A 23,064-nucleotide genomic window follows, 5' to 3' on the forward strand; every position below is an offset into this window, starting at 1 on the left:
TCCTTCACCCAAATCAGACGGGCTAGACAATCTGGAACATCTCTCTTTCAAAAAATGATCTGCCAAAATTGTTGCAACCCCTATTTCAAACCTGTTCAACTTCTCTTTCGTATCGTCTGAGATCCCCAACATTGTAAAGCTGCTGCGGTCGTCCCCCTCTTCAAAGGTGGAGACACTCTTGATCCAAACTGTTATAGACATATATCCATTCTGCTCTGCCTGTCTAAAATCTTCGAAAGCCAAGTTAACAAAACAGATCACCGACCATTTCGAATCCCACCGTACCTTCTCCACTATGCAATCTGGTTTCCAAGCTGGTCATGGGTGCACCTCAGCCACGCTCAAGGTCCTACACAATATCATAAACGCCATCGATAAAAGACAGTACAGTGCATCCGTCTTCATCGACCTGGCCAAGGCTTTCGACTCTGTCAATCACCGCATTCTTATCAGCAGACTCAACAGCCTTGGTATCTCAAATGATTGCTTAGCCTGGTTCACCAACGACTTCTCAGATCGAGTTCAGTGTTTCAAATCGGAGGGCCTGTTGTCCAGACATCAGGCAGTCTCTATGGGGGTGCCACAGGGTTCAATTCTCAGGCCGATTCTTTTCTCTGTATATATCAATGATGTTGCTCTTGTTGCTGGTGATTCTCTGATCCACCTCTGCGCAGACAACACCATTCTGTATACATCTGGCCCTTCTTTGGACATTGTGTTAACAACCCTCCAAACAAGCTTCAATGCCTCCCTCCCGGGTGGCATAGTGCTAGCTGTGCCACCAGAGACTCTGGGTTCGAGCCCAGGCTCTGTCGCAGCCGGCCGCAACCAGGAGATCCATGGGGCGACGCACAATTGGCCTAGCGTCGTCCGGGTTAGGGAGGGTTTGGCCTTGTCTCATCGCGCACTAGCGACTCCTGTGGCGGGCCGGGCGCAGTGCGCGCTAACCAGGTCGCCAGGTGCACAGTCTTTAATTCGGACCTTGAGAAGCTTTGATACCGTATATAGAGAATCTTATGCATTCTAATAACCGCCCTTTCAGAAAAGGAAAATGCAAGATATATATTTACAAAGAGAGATAGAAAGAGAGGGAGACAGAATGAGACAGAAACAGAGAGACAAAGAGTTAGAGACAGAAAGAGAGAAAGAGACGAACAGAGATACAGAAAGAGAGGGAGAAATAGCGATGTATGCATCTTTGAGTCTCTCCACCTTCTGGGCCTATCCCTGCCAGGTGTCTACTGGCTAGGTAGTGTTGTGGTAGTGGTGTGGTAGTACTGTGGTAGTGGTGTGACAGTACTGTGGTAGTGGTGTGATAGTACTGTGGTAGTGGTGTGATAGTACTGTGGTAGTGGTGTGATAGTACTGTGGTAGTGGTGTGATAGTACTGTGGTAGTGGTGTGACAGTACTGTGGTAGTGGTGTGACAGTACTGTGGTAGTGGTGTGACAGTACTGTGGTAGTGGTGTGGTAGTACTGTGGTAGTGGGGTGGTAGTACTGTGATGGTACTGTGGTAGTGGTGTGGTAGTACTGTGGTAGTGGTGTGATGGTACTGTGGTAGTGGTGTGGTAGTACTGTGGTAGTGGTGTGGTAGTACTGTGGTAGTGGTGTGGTAGTACTGTGGTAGTGGTGTGATAGTACTGTGGTAGTGGTGTGACAGTACTGTGGTAGTGGTGTGACAGTACTGTGGTAGTGGTGTGACAGTACTGTGGTAGTGGTGTGACAGTACTGTGGTAGTGGTGTGATAGTACTGTGGTAGTGGTGTGATAGTACTGTGGTAGTGGTGTGATAGTACTGTGGTAGTGGTGTGATAGTACTGTGGTAGTGGTGTGATAGTACTGTGGTAGTGGTGTGACAGTACTGTGGTAGTGGTGTGACAGTACTGTGGTAGTGGTGTGACAGTACTGTGATGGTACTGGTGTGGTAGTACTGTGATGGTACTGTGGTAGTGGTGTGATGGTACTGTGGTAGTGGTGTGGTAGTGGTGTGGTAGTACTGTGGTAGTGGTGTGATAGTACTGTGGTAGTGGTGTGACAGTACTGTGGTAGTGGTGTGATAGTACTGTGGTAGTGGTAGTACTGTGGTAGTGGTGTGGTAGTACTGTGATGGTACTGTGGTAGTGGTGTGGTAGTACTGTGGTAGTGGTAGTACTGTGGTAGTGGTGTGATAGTACTGTGGTAGTGATGTGGTAGTGGTGTGATGGTACTGTGGTAGTGATGTGGTAGTGGTGTGATGGTACTGTGGTAGTACTGTGGTAGTGGTAGTACTGTGGTAGTGGTGTGATAGTACTGTGGTAGTGATGTGGTAGTGGTGTGATGGTACTGTGGTAGTGGTGTGGTAGTACTGTGATAGTACTGTGATGGTACTGTGGTAGTGGTGTGGTAGTACTGTGATGGTACTGTGGTAGTGGTGTGGTAGTACTGTGGTAGTGGTGTGATAGTACTGTTGTAGTGGTGTGCTAGTATTGTGATAGTGGTATGGTTGTAGTGTGGTGTAGTAGTGGTGTGAGTGTGGTAGTATTGTGGTAGTGGTATGGTAATATTGTGGTAGTGGGGTGGTAGAATTGTGGTAGTGGTAGCAGTGTGGTAGAATTGTGGTAGTGGTAGCAGTGTGGTAGTGGTGTGGTATTGGTTTGGTAGTATTGTGGTAGTATGGTGTGGTAGTGGTGTGGTAGTATTGTGGTAGTGGTGTGGTAGTATTGTGGTGGTGGTGGTGTGGGTTGGTAGTGGTGTGTTAGCATTGTGATAGTAGTGTGGTGTGGTATTGGTCTGGTAGTATTGTGGTAGTATGGTGTGGTATTGGTCTGGAAGTAGTGGTGTGGTAGTATTGTGGTGGTTGTGCAGTAGGGGTGTGGTAGTATTGTGGTAGTGGTAGCTGTGTGGCAGTATTGTGGTAATGGAGTGGTAGTATTGTGGTAGTATTGTGGCAGTGGTTGTGGTGTGGTAGTGGTGTGGTATAATCGTTGTAGTGGTAGTACTGTGGTAGAATTGTGGTAGTGGTGTGGTAGTATTGTGGTAGTGGTAGTGGTGTGGTAGTAGTGGGGCGGCAGGGTAGCCTACTGGTTAGAGAGTTGGACTAGTACCCGAAAGGTTGCAAGTTCAAATCCCTGAGCTGACAAGGTACAAATCTGTCATTCTGGCCCTGAACATGCAGTTAACCCACTGTTCCTAGGCCGTCATTGAAAATAAGAATTTGTTCTTAACTGACTTGTTATATAAAGGTGTTTAAAAAAAAGTGGTGTTGTAGTATATAGGGTTAGTGTTACCTGTATGCTTCTATGAGTCTTTCCACCTTTTGGGCCTCTCCCTGGACTCTGATGTGAGCTTGGAACTTCCTGAGAGCCTCATCTAGTTCCAAGGCCGAGAAATCCATCTCATCCACCACACAACTGGAGAAGAGAACATTGGTATAAACATACAGTAGATACTATTCATTCAACTGGAGAAGAGAACATTGGTATGAACATACAGTAGATACTATTAATTCAACTGGAGAAGAGAACATTGGTATGAACATACAGTAGATACTATTCATTCAACTGGAGAAGAGAACATTGGTATGAACATACAGTAGATACTATTCATTCAACTGGAGAAGAGAACATTGGTATGAACATACAGTAGATACTATTAATTCAACTGGAGAAGAGAACATTGGTATGAACATACAGTAGATACTATTCATTCAACTGGAGAAGAGAACATTGGTATGAACATACAGTAGATACTATTAATTCAACTGGAGAAGAGAACATTGGTATGAACATACAGTAGATACTATTCATTCAACTGGAGAAGAGAACATTGGTATATCAAGGAGACATATGTACTTCTGATTCTAAGACTGTCTGGGTACAGTACAGTATAAGCAAGACAAAATATGCCAGGTGCACCGGTTTGTGTCAAGAACTGCAAAGCTGCTGTTTTTTGCATGCTAACATGAATAGTTTCCTGTGTGTAGCAAGAATGGTCCACCACACAAACTGTGGGAAGCAATGGAGTCAACATGGGCCAGCTGCTCATTGAAATATATAAATTACCAGCTGTTTATGTTAACAGATGAGAAGGTGAATGGAGAGCTGAGGGAGTTATATCAATCTAAAGAGTAGCATCAACATGGTGTTTAAGAAGAAGGATTTGTTGGGAAAGGGATGATGGTTTACTGCTGTGATTTTTCTAAAGCTGGTCTTGTTGATACAGTCTATGTAGCTGATCATGTTGATACAGTCTATGTAGCTGATCATGTTGATACAGTCTATGTAGCTGATCATGTTGATACAGTCTATGTAGCTGATCATGTTGATATAGTTGATGATGCTGTACTTGTTGATTCAGTCTATGTAGCTGGTCTTGTTGATACAGTCTATGTAGCTGATCGTGTTGATACAGTATATGTAGCTGGTCTTGTTGATACAGTATATGTAGCTGGTCTTGTTGATACAGTCTATGTAGCTGGTCTTGTTGATACAGACTATGTAGCTGATCGTGTTGATACAGTCTTTGTAGCTGGTCTTGTTGATACAGTCTTTGTAGCTGGTCTTGTTGATACAGTCTATGTAGCTGGTCTTGTTGATTACGTTGATGTAGCTGATCTTGGATGTACAGTCTATGGAGATGATCTTGTTGAAACAGTCAATGTTGCTGGTCTTGCTGATTCAGTCTATGTAGCTGGTCTTGTTGATTACGTTGATGTAGCTGGTCTTGTTGATACAGTCTATGTAGCTGGTATTGCACATACAGTCTATGGAGCAGATCTTGTTGAAACAGTCAATGTTGCTGGTAATGCTGATTCAGTCTATGTAGCTGGTCATGCATATACAGTCTATCGAGCTGGTCTTGTTGATTCAGTCTATTTAGCTGGTCTTGTTGATACAGTCTATGTAGCTGGTCTTGTTGATTCAGTCTATGTAGCTGATCATGCATATACAGTCTATGTAGCTGATCATGCATATACAGTCTATGTAGCTGGTCTTGTTGATACAGTCTATGTAGCTGGTCTTGTTGATTCAGTCTACATAGATGGTCTTGTTGTTTCAGTCTACGTAGGTGGTCTTGTTGATACAGTCTACGTAGGTGGTCTTGTTGATACAGTGATCGTGTATAAACAGTCTACGTAGCTGGTATGTAGTTGGTCATGTCAGTCTATGGACCTGATCATGTTATAAACAGTCTACAGTCTTTGTAGCTGGTCTTGTTGATATGTTGATACAGACTATGTAGCTGATCATGTTGATGCAGACTATGTAGCTGATCGTGTTGATACAGTCTTGTTGATACAGTTTGTAGCTGGTCTTGTTGATACAGTCTTTGTAGCTGGTCTTGTTGATACAGTCTTTGTAGCTGATCATGTTGATACAGACTATGTGTAGCTGGTCTTGTTGATACAGTCTTTGTAGCTGGTCTTGTTGATACAGTCTTTGTAGCTGATCATGTTGATACAGACTATGTAGCTGATCGTGTTGATACAGACAGTATATGTAGCTGATCGTGTTGATGTTGATATCATGTTGATACAGTCTTTGTAGCTGGTCTTGTTGATACAGTCTATGTAGCTGGTCTTGTTGATACAGTCTATGTAGCTGGTCTTGTTGATACAGTCTATGTAGCTGTTGATCTTAGCTGGTCATGATACAGTCTTTGTAGCTGGTCTTGTTTAAACTGGTCTTGTTGATTACGTTGATGTAGCTGATCTTGCATGTACAGTCTATGGAGATGATCTTGTTGAAACAGTCAATGTTGCTGGTCTTGCTGATACAGTCTTGTTGATACAGTCTATGTAGCTGGTCTTGTTGATACAGATCTTGTTGAAACAGTCAATGTTGCTGGTAATGCTGATTCAGTCTATGTAGCTGGTCATGCATATACAGTCTATCGAGCTGGTCTTGTTGATTCAGTCTATTTAGCTGGTCTTGTTGATACAGTCTATGTAGCTGGTCTTGTTGATTCAGTCTATGTAGCTGATCATGCATATACAGTCTATGTAGCTGATCATGCATTGTCTATGTAGCTGGTCTTGTTGATACAGTCTATGTAGCTGGTCTTGTTGATTCAGTCTACATAGATGGTCTATGATACGGTCTAGTCTTGTTGATACAGACTATGTAGCTGATCATGTTGATGCAGACTATGTAGCTGATCGTGTTGATACAGTCTTTGTAGCTGGTCTTGTTGATACAGTAGCTGGTCTTGTTGTAGCTTTGTAGCTGATCATGTTGATACAGACTATGTAGCTGGTCTTGTTGATACAGTCTTTGTAGCTGGTCTTGTTGATACAGTCTTTGTAGCTGATCATGTTGATACAGACTATGTAGCTGATCGTGTTGATACAGACTATGTAGCTGGTCTTGTTGATACAGTCTATGTAGCTGATCATGTTGATCAGTTGTGGTCTTGTTGATACAGTCTATGTAGCTGGTCTTGTTGATACAGTCTATGTAGCTGGTCTTGTTGATACAGTCCATGTAGCTGATCTTACATGTACAGTCTATGTAGCTGGTCTTTTTAAACAGTCTATGGAGCTGATCTTGTTGATACAGTATGTGTAGCTGGTCTTGTTGATACAGTCTTTGTAGCTGGTCTTGTTGATACAGTCTTTGTAGCTGATCATGTTGATATAGTTGATGATGCTGTACTTGTTGATTCAGTCTATGTAGCTGGTCTTGTTGATACAGTCTATGTAGCTGATCGTGTTGATACAATATATGTAGCTGGTCTTGTTGATACAGTATATGTAGCTGGTCTTGTTGATACAGTCTATGTAGCTGGTCTTGTTGATACAGACTATGTAGCTGATCGTGTTGATACAGTCTTTGTAGCTGGTCTTGTTGATACAGTCTTTGTAGCTGGTCTTGTTGATACAGTCTATGTAGCTGGTCTTGTTGATTACGTTGATGTAGCTGATCTTGCATGTACAGTCTATGGAGATGATCTTGTTGAAACAGTCAATGTTGCTGGTCTTGCTGATTCAGTCTATGTAGCTGGTCTTGTTGATTACGTTGATGTAGCTGGTCTTGTTGATACAGTCTATGTAGCTGGTATTGCACATACAGTCTATGGAGCAGATCTTGTTGAAACAGTCAATGTTGCTGGTAATGCTGATTCAGTCTATGTAGCTGGTCATGCATATACAGTCTATCGAGCTGGTCTTGTTGATTCAGTCTATTTAGCTGGTCTTGTTGATACAGTCTATGTAGCTGGTCTTGTTGATTCAGTCTATGTAGCTGATCATGCATATACAGTCTATGTAGCTGATCATGCATATACAGTCTATGTAGCTGGTCTTGTTGATACAGTCTATGTAGCTGGTCTTGTTGATTCAGTCTACATAGATGGTCTTGTTGTTTCAGTCTACGTAGGTGGTCTTGTTGATACAGTCTACGTAGGTGGTCTTGTTGATACGGTCTATGTAGTTGGTCATGTCAGTCTATGGACCTGATCGTGTATAAACAGTCTACGTAGCTGGTCTTGTTGATACAGACTATGTAGCTGATCATGTTGATGCAGACTATGTAGCTGATCGTGTTGATACAGTCTTTGTAGCTGGTCTTGTTGATACAGTCTTTGTAGCTGGTCTTGTTGATACAGTCTTTGTAGCTGATCATGTTGATACAGACTATGTAGCTGGTCTTGTTGATACAGTCTTTGTAGCTGGTCTTGTTGATACAGTCTTTGTAGCTGATCATGTTGATACAGACTATGTAGCTGATTGTGTTGATACAGACTATGTAGCTGATCGTGTTGATACAGACTATGTAGCTGATCATGTTGATACAGTCTATGTAGCTGGTCTTGTTGATACAGTCTATGTAGCTGGTCTTGTTGATACAGTCTATGTAGCTGGTCTTGTTGATACAGTCCATGTAGCTGATCTTACATGTACAGTCTATGTAGCTGGTCTTTTTAAACAGTCTATGGAGCTGATCTTGTTGATACAGTATGTGTAGCTGGTCTTGTTGATACAGTCTTTGTAGCTGGTCTTGTTGATACAGTCTTTGTAGCTGATCATGTTGATATAGTTGATGATGCTGTACTTGTTGATTCAGTCTATGTAGCTGGTCTTGTTGATACAGTCTATGTAGCTGATCGTGTTGATACAGTATATGTAGCTGGTCTTGTTGATACAGTATATGTAGCTGGTCTTGTTGATACAGTCTATGTAGCTGGTCTTGTTGATACAGACTATGTAGCTGATCGTGTTGATACAGTCTTTGTAGCTGGTCTTGTTGATACAGTCTTTGTAGCTGGTCTTGTTGATACAGTCTATGTAGCTGGTCTTGTTGATTACGTTGATGTAGCTGATCTTGCATGTACAGTCTATGGAGATGATCTTGTTGAAACAGTCAATGTTGCTGGTCTTGCTGATTCAGTCTATGTAGCTGGTCTTGTTGATTACGTTGATGTAGCTGGTCTTGTTGATACAGTCTATGTAGCTGGTATTGCACATACAGTCTATGGAGCAGATCTTGTTGAAACAGTCAATGTTGCTGGTAATGCTGATTCAGTCTATGTAGCTGGTCATGCATATACAGTCTATCGAGCTGGTCTTGTTGATTCAGTCTATTTAGCTGGTCTTGTTGATACAGTCTATGTAGCTGGTCTTGTTGATTCAGTCTATGTAGCTGATCATGCATATACAGTCTATGTAGCTGATCATGCATATACAGTCTATGTAGCTGGTCTTGTTGATTCAGTCTACATAGATGGTCTTGTTGTTTCAGTCTACGTAGGTGGTCTTGTTGATACAGTCTACGTAGGTGGTCTTGTTGATACGGTCTATGTAGTTGGTCATGTCAGTCTATGGACCTGATCGTGTATAAACAGTCTACGTAGCTGGTCTTGTTGATACAGACTATGTAGCTGATCATGTTGATGCAGACTATGTAGCTGATCGTGTTGATACAGTCTTTGTAGCTGGTCTTGTTGATACAGTCTTTGTAGCTGGTCTTGTTGATACAGTCTTTGTAGCTGATCATGTTGATACAGACTATGTAGCTGGTCTTGTTGATACAGTCTTTGTAGCTGGTCTTGTTGATACAGTCTTTGTAGCTGATCATGTTGATACAGACTATGTAGCTGATCGTGTTGATACAGACTATGTAGCTGATCGTGTTGATACAGACTATGTAGCTGATCATGTTGATACAGTCTATGTAGCTGGTCTTGTTGATACAGTCTATGTAGCTGGTCTTGTTGATACAGTCTATGTAGCTGGTCTTGTTGATACAGTCCATGTAGCTGATCTTACATGTACAGTCTATGTAGCTGGTCTTTTTAAACAGTCTATGGAGCTGATCTTGTTGATACAGTATGTGTAGCTGGTCTTGTTGATACAGTCTTTGTAGCTGGTCTTGTTGATACAGTCTTTGTAGCTGATCATGTTGATATAGTTGATGATGCTGTACTTGTTGATTCAGTCTATGTAGCTGGTCTTGTTGATACAGTCTATGTAGCTGATCGTGTTGATACAGTATATGTAGCTGGTCTTGTTGATACAGTATATGTAGCTGATCATGTTGATACAGACTATGTAGCTGATCGTGTTGATACAGACTATGTAGCTGATCGTGTTGATACAGACTATGTAGCTGATCATGTTGATACAGTCTATGTAGCTGGTCTTGTTGATACAGTCTATGTAGCTGGTCTTGTTGATACAGTCTATGTAGCTGGTCTTGTTGATACAGTCCATGTAGCTGATCTTACATGTACAGTCTATGTAGCTGGTCTTTTTAAACAGTCTATGGAGCTGATCTTGTTGATACAGTATGTGTAGCTGGTCTTGTTGATACAGTCTTTGTAGCTGGTCTTGTTGATACAGTCTTTGTAGCTGATCATGTTGATATAGTTGATGATGCTGTACTTGTTGATTCAGTCTATGTAGCTGGTCTTGTTGATACAGTCTATGTTGCTGATCGTGTTGATACAGTATATGTAGCTGGTCTTGTTGATACAGTATATGTAGCTGGTCTTGTTGATACAGTCTATGTAGCTGGTCTTGTTGATACAGACTATGTAGCTGATCGTGTTGATACAGTCTTTGTAGCTGGTCTTGTTGATACAGTCTTTGTAGCTGGTCTTGTTGATACAGTCTATGTAGCTGGTCTTGTTGATTACGTTGATGTAGCTGATCTTGCATGTACAGTCTATGGAGATGATCTTGTTGAAACAGTCAATGTTGCTGGTCTTGCTGATTCAGTCTATGTAGCTGGTCTTGTTGATTACGTTGATGTAGCTGGTCTTGTTGATACAGTCTATGTAGCTGGTATTGCACATACAGTCTATGGAGCAGATCTTGTTGAAACAGTCAATGTTGCTGGTAATGCTGATTCAGTCTATGTAGCTGGTCATGCATATACAGTCTATCGAGCTGGTCTTGTTGATTCAGTCTATTTAGCTGGTCTTGTTGATACAGTCTATGTAGCTGGTCTTGTTGATTCAGTCTATGTAGCTGATCATGCATATACAGTCTATGTAGCTGATCATGCATATACAGTCTATGTAGCTGGTCTTGTTGATACAGTCTATGTAGCTGGTCTTGTTGATTCAGTCTACATAGATGGTCTTGTTGTTTCAGTCTACGTAGGTGGTCTTGTTGATACAGTCTACGTAGGTGGTCTTGTTGATACGGTCTATGTAGTTGGTCATGTCAGTCTATGGACCTGATCGTGTATAAACAGTCTACGTAGCTGGTCTTGTTGATACAGACTATGTAGCTGATCATGTTGATGCAGACTATGTAGCTGATCGTGTTGATACAGTCTTTGTAGCTGGTCTTGTTGATACAGTCTTTGTAGCTGGTCTTGTTGATACAGTCTTTGTAGCTGATCATGTTGATACAGACTATGTAGCTGGTCTTGTTGATACAGTCTTTGTAGCTGGTCTTGTTGATACAGTCTTTGTAGCTGATCATGTTGATACAGACTATGTAGCTGATCGTGTTGATACAGACTATGTAGCTGATCGTGTTGATACAGACTATGTAGCTGATCATGTTGATACAGTCTATGTAGCTGGTCTTGTTGATACAGTCTATGTAGCTGGTCTTGTTGATACAGTCTATGTAGCTGGTCTTGTTGATACAGTCCATGTAGCTGATCTTACATGTACAGTCTATGTAGCTGGTCTTTTTAAACAGTCTATGGAGCTGATCTTGTTGATACAGTATGTGTAGCTGGTCTTGTTGATACAGTCTTTGTAGCTGGTCTTGTTGATACAGTCTTTGTAGCTGATCATGTTGATATAGTTGATGATGCTGTACTTGTTGATTCAGTCTATGTAGCTGGTCTTGTTGATACAGTCTATGTAGCTGATCGTGTTGATACAGTATATGTAGCTGGTCTTGTTGATACAGTATATGTAGCTGGTCTTGTTGATACAGTCTATGTAGCTGGTCTTGTTGATACAGACTATGTAGCTGATCGTGTTGATACAGTCTTTGTAGCTGGTCTTGTTGATACAGTCTTTGTAGCTGGTCTTGTTGATACAGTCTATGTAGCTGGTCTTGTTGATTACGTTGATGTAGCTGATCTTGCATGTACAGTCTATGGAGATGATCTTGTTGAAACAGTCAATGTTGCTGGTCTTGCTGATTCAGTCTATGTAGCTGGTCTTGTTGATTACGTTGATGTAGCTGGTCTTGTTGATACAGTCTATGTAGCTGGTATTGCACATACAGTCTATGGAGCAGATCTTGTTGAAACAGTCAATGTTGCTGGTAATGCTGATTCAGTCTATGTAGCTGGTCATGCATATACAGTCTATCGAGCTGGTCTTGTTGATTCAGTCTATTTAGCTGGTCTTGTTGATACAGTCTATGTAGCTGGTCTTGTTGATTCAGTCTATGTAGCTGATCATGCATATACAGTCTATGTAGCTGATCATGCATATACAGTCTATGTAGCTGGTCTTGTTGATACAGTCTATGTAGCTGGTCTTGTTGATTCAGTCTACATAGATGGTCTTGTTGTTTCAGTCTACGTAGGTGGTCTTGTTGATACAGTCTACGTAGGTGGTCTTGTTGATACGGTCTATGTAGTTGGTCATGTCAGTCTATGGACCTGATCGTGTATAAACAGTCTACGTAGCTGGTCTTGTTGATACAGACTATGTAGCTGATCATGTTGATGCAGACTATGTAGCTGATCGTGTTGATACAGTCTTTGTAGCTGGTCTTGTTGATACAGTCTTTGTAGCTGGTCTTGTTGATACAGTCTTTGTAGCTGATCATGTTGATACAGACTATGTAGCTGGTCTTGTTGATACAGTCTTTGTAGCTGGTCTTGTTGATACAGTCTTTGTAGCTGATCATGTTGATACAGACTATGTAGCTGATCGTGTTGATACAGACTATGTAGCTGATCGTGTTGATACAGACTATGTAGCTGATCATGTTGATACAGTCTATGTAGCTGGTCTTGTTGATACAGTCTATGTAGCTGGTCTTGTTGATACAGTCTATGTAGCTGGTCTTGTTGATACAGTCTATGTAGCTGGTCTTGTTGATACAGTCCATGTAGCTGATCTTACATGTACAGTCTATGTAGCTGGTCTTTTTAAACAGTCTATGGAGCTGATCTTGTTGATACAGTATGTGTAGCTGGTCTTGTTGATACAGTCTTTGTAGCTGGTCTTGTTGATACAGTCTTTGTAGCTGATCATGTTGATATAGTTGATGATGCTGTACTTGTTGATTCAGTCTATGTAGCTGGTCTTGTTGATACAGTCTATGTAGCTGATCGTGTTGATACAGTATATGTAGCTGGTCTTGTTGATACAGTATATGTAGCTGATCATGTTGATACAGACTATGTAGCTGATCGTGTTGATACAGACTATGTAGCTGATCGTGTTGATACAGACTATGTAGCTGATCATGTTGATACAGTCTATGTAGCTGGTCTTGTTGATACAGTCTATGTAGCTGGTCTTGTTGATACAGTCTATGTAGCTGGTCTTGTTGATACAGTCCATGTAGCTGATCTTGCATGTACAGTCTATGTAGCTGGTCTTGTTGATACAGACTATGTAGCTGATCGTGTTGATACAGTCTTTGTAGCTGGTCTTGTTGATACAGTCTTTGTAGCTGGTCTTGTTGATACAGTCTATGTAGCTGGTCTTGTTGATACAGTCTTTGTAGTTGGTCTTGTTGATACAGTCTATGTAGCTGGTCTTGTTTAAAAAGTCTATGTAGCTGGTCTTGCACATACAGTCTATGTAGCTGATCCTGTTGAAACAGTCAATGTAGATGGTAATGCTGATTCAGGCTATGTAGCTGGTCTTGTTGATTACGTTGATGTAGCTGGTCTTGTTGATACAGTCTATGTAGCTGGTCTTGCACATACAGTCTATGGAGCAGATCTTGTTGAAACAGTCAATGTTGCTGGTAATGCTGATTCAGTCTATGTAGCTGGTCATGCATATACAGTCTATGTAGCTGGTCATGCATATACAGTCTATCGAGCTGGTCTTGTTGATTCAGTCTATTTAGCTGGTCTTGTTGATACAGTCTATGTAGCTGGTCTTGTTGATTCAGTCTATGTAGCTGATCATGCATATACAGTCTATGTAGCTGGTCATGCATATACAGTCTATGTAGCTGGTCTTGTTGATACAGTCTATGTAGCTGGTCTTGTTGATTCAGTCTACATAGATGGTCTTGTTGTTTCAGTCTACGTAGGTGGTCTTGTTGATATAGTCTATGTAGCTGGTCTTGTTGATTACGTTGATGTAGCTGGTCTTGTTGATACAGTCTATGTAGCTGGTCTTGCACATACAGTCTATGGAGCAGATCTTATTGAAACAGTCAATGTTTGCTGGTAATGCTGATTCAGGCTATGTAGCTGGTCTTTTTGATTAAATCAATGTAGCTGGTCTTGTTGATACAGTCTATGTAGCTGGTCTTGTTGATTAAGTTGATGTAGCTGATCATGTTGATACAGTCTATGTAGCTGATCATGTTGATATAGTTGATGATGCTGTACTTGTTGATTCAGTCTATGTAGCTGGTCTTGTTGATACAGTCTATGTAGCTGATCGTGTTGATACAGTATATGTAGCTGGTCTTGTTGATACAGTATATGTAGCTGGTCTTGTTGATACAGTCTATGTAGCTGGTCTTGTTGATACAGTCTATGTAGCTGGTCGTGTTGATACAGTCTTTGTAGCTGGTCTTGTTGATACAGTCTTTGTAGCTGGTCTTGTTGATACAGTCTATGTAGCTGGTCTTGTTGATTACGTTGATGTAGCTGATCTTGCATGTACAGTCTATGGAGATGATCTTGTTGAAACAGTCAATGTTGCTGGTCTTGCTGATTCAGTCTATGTAGCTGGTCTTGTTGATTACGTTGATGTAGCTGGTCTTGTTGATACAGTCTATGTAGCTGGTATTGCACATACAGTCTATGGAGCAGATCTTGTTGAAACAGTCAATGTTGCTGGTAATGCTGATTCAGTCTATGTAGCTGGTCATGCATATACAGTCTATCGAGCTGGTCTTGTTGATTCAGTCTATTTAGCTGGTCTTGTTGATACAGTCTATGTAGCTGGTCTTGTTGATTCAGTCTATGTAGCTGATCATGCATATACAGTCTATGTAGCTGATCATGCATATACAGTCTATGTAGCTGGTCTTGTTGATACAGTCTATGTAGCTGGTCTTGTTGATTCAGTCTACATAGATGGTCTTGTTGTTTCAGTCTACGTAGGTGGTCTTGTTGATACAGTCTACGTAGGTGGTCTTGTTGATACGGTCTATGTAGTTGGTCATGTCAGTCTATGGACCTGATCGTGTATAAACAGTCTACGTAGCTGGTCTTGTTGATACAGACTATGTAGCTGATCATGTTGATACAGACTATGTAGCTGATCGTGTTGATACAGTCTTTGTAGCTGGTCTTGTTGATACAGTCTTTGTAGCTGGTCTTGTTGATACAGTCTTTGTAGCTGATCATGTTGATACAGACTGTAGCTGGTCTTGTTGATACAGTCTTTGTAGCTGGTCTTGTTGATACAGTCTTTGTAGCTGATCATGTTGATACAGACTATGTAGCTGATCGTGTTGATACAGACTATGTAGCTGATCGTGTTGATACAGACTATGTAGCTGATCGTGTTGATACAGTCTATGTAGCTGGTCTTGTTGATACAGTCTATGTAGCTGGTCTTGTTGATACAGTCCATGTAGCTGATCTTGCATGTACAGTCTATGTAGCTGGTCTTTTTAAACAGTCTATGGAGCTGATCTTGTTGATACAGTATGTGTAGCTGGTCTTGTTGATACAGTCTTTGTAGCTGGTCTTGTTGATACAGTCTATGTAGCTGGTCTTGTTGATACAGTCTTTGTAGTTGGTCTTGTTGATACAGTCTATGTAGCTGGTCTTGTTTAAAAAGTCTATGTAGCTGGTCTTGCACATACAGTCTATGTAGCTGATCCTGTTGAAACAGTCAATGTAGATGGTAATGCTGATTCAGGCTATGTAGCTGGTCTTGTTGATTAAGTCAATGTAGCTGGTCTTGTTGATACAGTCTATGTAGCTGGTCTTGTTGATTCAGTCTATGTAGCTGGTCTTGTTGATACAGTCTATGTAGCTGGTCTTGTTGATTAAGTTGATGTAGCTGATCTTGCATGTACAGTCTATGTAATTGGTCTTGTTTAAACAGTCTATGGAGCTGATCTTGTTGATTACGTTGATGTAGCTGGTCTTGTTGATACAGTCTATGTTGCTGGTCTTGCTGATTCAGTCTATGTAGCTGGTCTTGTTGATTACGTTGATGTAGCTGGTCTTGTTGATACAGTCTATGTAGCTGGTCTTGCACATACAGTCTATGGAGCAGATCTTGTTGAAACAGTCAATGTTGCTGGTAATGCTGATTCAGTCTATGTAGCTGGTCATGCATATACAGTCTATGTAGCTGGTCATGCATATACAGTCTATCGAGCTGGTCTTGTTGATTCAGTCTATTTAGCTGGTCTTGTTGATACAGTCTTTGTAGCTGGTCTTGTTGATTCAGTCTATGTAGCTGGTCATGCATATACAGTCTATGTAGCTGGTCTTGTTGATACAGTCTATGTAGCTGGTCTTGTTGATTCAGTCTACATAGATGGTCTTGTTGTTTCAGTCTACGTAGGTGGTCTTGTTGATATAGTCTATGTAGCTGGTCTTGTTGATTACGTTGATGTAGCTGGTCTTGTTGATACAGTCTATGTAGCTGGTCTTGCACATACAGTCTATGGAGCAGATCTTATTGAAACAGTCAATGTTTGCTGGTAATGCTGATTCAGGCTATGTAGCTGGTCTTTTTGATTAAATCAATGTAGCTGGTCTTGTTGATACAGTCTATGTAGCTGGTCTTGTTGATTAAGTTGATGTAGCTGATCATGTTGATACAGTCTATGTAGCTGATCATGTTGATATAGTTGATGATGCTGTACTTGTTGATTCAGTCTATGTAGCTGGTCTTGTTGATACAGTCTATGTAGCTGATCGTGTTGATACAGTATATGTAGCTGGTCTTGTTGATACAGTATATGTAGCTGGTCTTGTTGATACAGTCTATGTAGCTGGTCTTGTTGATACAGTCTATGTAGCTGGTCGTGTTGATACAGTCTTTGTAGCTGGTCTTGTTGATACAGTCTTTGTAGCTGGTCTTGTTGATACAGTCTATGTAGCTGGTCTTGTTGATTACGTTGATGTAGCTGATCTTGCATGTACAGTCTATGGAGATGATCTTGTTGAAACAGTCAATGTTGCTGGTCTTGCTGATTCAGTCTATGTAGCTGGTCTTGTTGATTACGTTGATGTAGCTGGTCTTGTTGATACAGTCTATGTAGCTGGTATTGCACATACAGTCTATGGAGCAGATCTTGTTGAAACAGTCAATGTTGCTGGTAATGCTGATTCAGTCTATGTAGCTGGTCATGCATATACAGTCTATCGAGCTGGTCTTGTTGATTCAGTCTATTTAGCTGGTCTTGTTGATACAGTCTATGTAGCTGGTCTTGTTGATTCAGTCTATGTAGCTGATCATGCATATACAGTCTATGTAGCTGATCATGCATATACAGTCTATGTAGCTGGTCTTGTTGATACAGTCTATGTAGCTGGTCTTGTTGATTCAGTCTACATAGATGGTCTTGTTGTTTCAGTCTACGTAGGTGGTCTTGTTGATACAGTCTACGTAGGTGGTCTTGTTGATACGGTCTATGTAGTTGGTCATGTCAGTCTATGGACCTGATCGTGTATAAACAGTCTACGTAGCTGGTCTTGTTGATACAGACTATGTAGCTGATCATGTTGATACAGACTATGTAGCTGATCGTGTTGATACAGTCTTTGTAGCTGGTCTTGTTGATACAGTCTTTGTAGCTGGTCTTGTTGATACAGTCTTTGTAGCTGATCATGTTGATACAGACTATGTAGCTGGTCTTGTTGATACAGTCTTTGTAGCTGGTCTTGTTGATACAGTCTTTGTAGCTGATCATGTTGATACAGACTATGTAGCTGATCGTGTTGATACAGACTATGTAGCTGATCGTGTTGATACAGACTATGTAGCTGATCGTGTTGATACAGACTATGTAGCTGATCGTGTTGATACAGTCTATGTAGCTGGTCTTGTTGATACAGTCTATGTAGCTGGTCTTGTTGATACAGTCCATGTAGCTGATCTTGCATGTACAGTCTATGTAGCTGGTCTTTTTAAACAGTCTATGGAGCTGATCTTGTTGATACAGTATGTGTAGCTGGTCTTGTTGATACAGTCTTTGTAGCTGGTCTTGTTGATACAGTCTATGTAGCTGGTCTTGTTGATACAGTCTTTGTAGTTGGTCTTGTTGATACAGTCTATGTAGCTGGTCTTGTTTAAAAAGTCTATGTAGCTGGTCTTGCACATACAGTCTATGTAGCTGATCCTGTTGAAACAGTCAATGTAGATGGTAATGCTGATTCAGGCTATGTAGCTGGTCTTGTTGATTAAGTCAATGTAGCTGGTCTTGTTGATACAGTCTATGTAGCTGGTCTTGTTGATTCAGTCTATGTAGCTGGTCTTGTTGATACAGTCTATGTAGCTGGTCTTGTTGATTAAGTTGATGTAGCTGATCTTGCATGTACAGTCTATGTAATTGGTCTTGTTTAAACAGTCTATGGAGCTGATCTTGTTGATTACGTTGATGTAGCTGGTCTTGTTGATACAGTCTATGTTGCTGGTCTTGCTGATTCAGTCTATGTAGCTGGTCTTGTTGATTACGTTGATGTAGCTGGTCTTGTTGATACAGTCTATGTAGCTGGTATTGCACATACAGTCTATGGAGCAGATCTTGTTGAAACAGTCAATGTTGCTGGTAATGCTGATTCAGTCTATGTAGCTGGTCATGCATATACAGTCTATGTAGCTGGTCATGCATATACAGTCTATCGAGCTGGTCTTGTTGATTCAGTCTATTTAGCTGGTCTTGTTGATACAGTCTTTGTAGCTGGTCTTGTTGATTCAGTCTATGTAGCTGATCATGCATATACAGTCTATGTAGCTGGTCATACATATACAGTCTATGTAGCTGGTCTTGTTGATACAGTCTATGTAGCTGGTCTTGTTGATTCAGTCTACATAGATGGTCTTGTTGTTTCAGTCTACGTAGGTGGTCTTGTTGATATAGTCTATGTAGCTGGTCTTGTTGATTACGTTGATGTAGCTGGTCTTGTTGATACAGTCTATGTAGCTGGTCTTGCACATACAGTCTATGGAGCAGATCTTATTGAAACAGTCAATGTTTGCTGGTAATGCTGATTCAGGCTATGTAGCTGGTCTTTTTGATTAAATCAATGTAGCTGGTCTTGTTGATACAGTCTATGTAGCTGGTCTTGTTGATTAAGTTGATGTAGCTGGTCTTGTTGATTCAGTCTATTTAGCTGGTCTTGTTGATACAGTCTATGTATCTGGTCATGCATATACAGTCTATGTAGCTGGTCATGCATATACAGTCTATGTAGCTGGTCTTGTTGATACAGTCTATGTAGCTGATCTTGCATGTACAGTCTATGTAACTGGTATGGTTTAATCAGTCTATGGAACTGATCTGTTGATACAGTCTACGTAGCTGGTCTCATTGATTCAGTCTATGTAGCTGGTCTTGTTGATACAGTCTATGTAGCTGGTCTTGTTGATACAGTCTATGTAGTTGGTCATGCATATACAGTCTATGTAGTTGGTCTTTTTAGATACAGTCTATGTAGCTGTTCCTGTTGATTCAGTTTACGTAGCTGGTATTGTTGATACAATATGTGTAGCTGGTCTTGCATATACAGTCTATATAGCTGGTCTTGTTGATTCAGTCTATGTAGCTGGTCTTGTTGATTCAGTCTATGTTGCTGGACTTGTTGATACTGTCTATGTAGCTGCTCATGCATATACAGTCTATGTAGCTGGTCATGCATATACAGTCTATGTAGCTGGTCCTTTATAAACAGTCTACGTAGCTGGTCTCGTTGATACAGTCTACGTAGCTGGTCTCGTTGATACAGTCTACGTAGCTTGTCTCGTTGATACAGTCTATGTAGCTGGTATTGTTGATACAGTCTATGTAGCTGGTCATGCATATACAGTCTATGTAGCTGGTCTTGTTGATTCAGTCTATGTAGCTGGTCTTGTTGATTCAGTCTACGTAGCTGTCTCGTTGATTCAGTCTATGTCACTGGTATTGTTGATACAGTCTATGGAGCTGGTCTTGTTGATTCAGTCTATTTAGCTGGTCTTGTTGATACAGTCTTTGTAGCTGGTCTTGTTGATACAGTCTATGTAGCTGATCATGCATATACAGTCTATGTAGCTGGTCATGCATATACAGTCTATGTAGCTGGTCTTGTTGATACAGTCTATGTAGCTGGTCTTGTTGATTCAGTCTACATAGATGGTCTTGTTGTTTCAGTCTACGTAGGTGGTCTTGTTGATATAGTCTATGTAGCTGGTCTTGTTGATTACGTTGATGTAGCTGGTCTTGTTGATACAGTCTATGTAGCTGGTCTTGCACATACAGTCTATGGAGCAGATCTTATTGAAACAGTCAATGTTTGCTGGTAATGCTGATTCAGGCTATGTAGCTGGTCTTTTTGATTAAATCAATGTAGCTGGTCTTGTTGATACAGTCTATGTAGCTGGTCTTGTTGATTAAGTTGATGTAGCTGGTCTTGTTGATTCAGTCTATTTAGCTGGTCTTGTTGATACAGTCTATGTATCTGGTCATGCATATACAGTCTATGTAGCTGGTCATGCATATACAGTCTATGTAGCTGGTCTTGTTGATACAGTCTATGTAGCTGATCTTGCATGTAGAGTCTATGTAACTGGTATGGTTTAATCAGTCTATGGACCTGATCTGTTGATACAGTCTACGTAGCTGGTCTCATTGATTCAGTCTATGTAGCTGGTCTTGTTGATACAGTCTATGTAGCTGGTCTTGCATATACAGTCTATGTAGTTGGTCTTTTTAGATACAGTCTATGTAGCTGTTCCTGTTGATTCAGTTTACGTAGCTGGTATTGTTGATACAATATGTGTAGCTGGTCTTGCATATACAGTCTATATAGCTGGTCTTGTTGATTCAGTCTATGTAGCTGGTCTTGTTGATTCAGTCTATGTTGCTGGACTTGTTGATACTGTCTATGTAGCTGCTCATGCATATACAGTCTATGTAGCTGGTCATGCATATACAGTCTATGTAGCTGGTCCTTTATAAACAGTCTACGTAGCTGGTCTCGTTGATACAGTCTACGTAGCTGGTCTCGTTGATACAGTCTACGTAGCTTGTCTCGTTGATACAGTCTATGTAGCTGGTATTGTTGATACAGTCTATGTAGCTGGTCATGCATATACAGTCTATGTAGCTGGTCTTGTTGATTCAGTCTATGTAGCTGGTCTTGTTGATTCAGTCTACGTAGCTGTCTCGTTGATTCAGTCTATGTCACTGGTATTGTTGATAAAGTCTATGGAGCTGGTCTTGTTGATTCAGTCTATGGAGCTGGTCTTGTTGATACAGTCTATGTAGCTGGTCTTGTTGATTCAGTTTTCGTAGCTGGTATTGTTGACACAATATGTGTAGCTGGTCTTGCATATACAGTCTATATAGCTGGTCTTGTTGATTCAGTCTATGTAGCTGATCTTGCATGTACAGTCTATGTAACTGGTCTGGTTTAATCAGTCCATGGAGCTGATATTGTATAAACAGTCTATGTAGCTGGTCTTGTTGATTCAGTCTACATAGATGGTCTTGTTGTTTCAGTCTACGTAGGTGGTCTTGTTGTTTCAGTCTACGTAGGTGGTCTTGTTGATTCAGTCTACGTAGCTGGTATTGTTGATACAGTATGTGTAGCTGGACTTGCACATACAGTCTATGGAGCTGATCTTGTTGAAACAGTCAATGTTGCTGGTCTTGCTGATTCACTCTATGTAGCTGGTCTTGTTGATTCAGTCTATGTAGCTGGTCTTGTTGATTCAGTCTATGTAGCTGGTCTTGTTGATTCAGTCTATGTAGCTGGTCTTGTTGATTCAGTCTATGTAGCTGGTCTTGTTGATTCAGTCTATGTAGCTGGTCTTGTTGATTCAGTCTATGTAGCTGGTCTTGTTGATTCAGTCTATGTAGCTGGTCTTGTTGATTCAGTCTATGTAGCTGGTCTTGTTGATTCAGTCTATGTAGCTGGTCTTGCTGATTCAGTCTATGTAGCTGGTATTGTTGATTCACTTTATGTAGCTGGTCTTGTTGATTCAGTCTATGTAGCTGGTATTGTTGATTCAGTCTTTGTAGCTGGTCTTGTTGATTACGTTGATGTAGCTGGTCTTGTTGATTACGTTGATGTAGCTGGTCTTGTTGATTACGTTGATGTAGCTGGTCTTGTTGATTACGTTGATGTAGCTGGTCTTGTTGATTACGTTGATGTAGCTGGTCTTGCATATTCAGTCTATGTAGCTGGTCTTGTTGATACAGTCTACGTAGCTGGTCTCATTGATTCAGTCTATGTAGCTGGTCTTGTTGATACAGTCTATGTAGCTGGTCTTGTTGATACGGTCTATGTAGTTGGTCTTTTTAGATACAGTCTATGTAGCTGTTCCTGTTGATTCAGTTTACGTAGCTGGTATTGTTGATACAATATGTGTAGCTGGTCTTGCATATACAGTCTATATAGCTGGTCTTGTTGATTCAGTCTATGTAGCTGGTCTTGTTGATACAGTCTATGTTGCTGGACTTGTTGATACTGTCTATGTAGCTGCTCATGCATATACAGTCTATGTAGCTGGTCATGCATATACAGTCTATGTAGCTGGTCCTTTATAAACAGTCTATGTAGCTGGTCCTTTATAAACAGTCTACGTAGCTGGTCTCGTTGATACAGTCTACGTAGCTGGTCTCGTTGATACAGTCTATGTAGCTGGTATTGTTGATACAGTCTATGTAGCTGGTCATGCATATACAGTCTATGTAGCTGGTCTTGTTGATACAGTCTACGTAGCTGGTCTCGTTGATTCAGTCTATGGAGCTGGTCTTGTTGATTCAGTCTATGTAGCTGGTCTTGTTGATACAGTCTATGTAGCTGGTCTTGTTGATTCAGTTTTCGTAGCTGGTATTGTTGACACAATATGTGTAGCTGGTCTTGCATATACAGTCTATGTAGCTGGTCTTGTTGATACAGTCTACGTAGCTGGTCTCGTTGATTCAGTCTATGTCACTGGTATTGTTGATACAGTCTATGTAGCTGGTCTTCTTGATTCAGTCTATGTAGCTGGTCTTGTTGATTCAGTCTATGTAGCTAATCTTGCACATACAGTCTATTGAGCTGATCTTTTTATTTTATTTTGATTTTTTATTTTACCTTTATTTAATACTGTCTATATAGCTGGTCTTGTTGATACAGTCTATGTAGCTGGTCTTGTTGATACAGTCTATGTAGCTGGTCTTGTTGATTCAGTCTATGTAGCTGGTCTTGTTGATTCAGTCTATGTAGCTGGTCTTGTTGATTCAGTCTATGTAGCTGGTCTTGTTGATTCAGTCTATGTAGCTGGTCTTGTTGATTCAGTCTATGTA

The 23,064-nt window shown here is 40.9% G+C and overlaps 1 protein-coding gene across 1 annotated transcript in view; it reads right to left on the reverse strand.

Annotated features, from left to right (window-relative positions):
* The window catches only part of iqsec1b (IQ motif and Sec7 domain ArfGEF 1b), a 79,857-nt gene that overhangs the window by 46,799 nt on the left and 9,994 nt on the right, over positions 1-23,064 (reverse strand). The window contains exon 4 of the mRNA XM_064967366.1: positions 3,266-3,388. Coding sequence (XP_064823438.1) covers positions 3,266-3,388 — 123 coding nt within the window. The remainder of the gene's footprint in view (positions 1-3,265; positions 3,389-23,064) is intronic.

Source organism: Oncorhynchus masou, chromosome 6 (genome assembly GCF_036934945.1).
Source record: "Oncorhynchus masou masou isolate Uvic2021 chromosome 6, UVic_Omas_1.1, whole genome shotgun sequence".
NCBI classification, from domain to species: domain Eukaryota; kingdom Metazoa; phylum Chordata; class Actinopteri; order Salmoniformes; family Salmonidae; genus Oncorhynchus; species Oncorhynchus masou.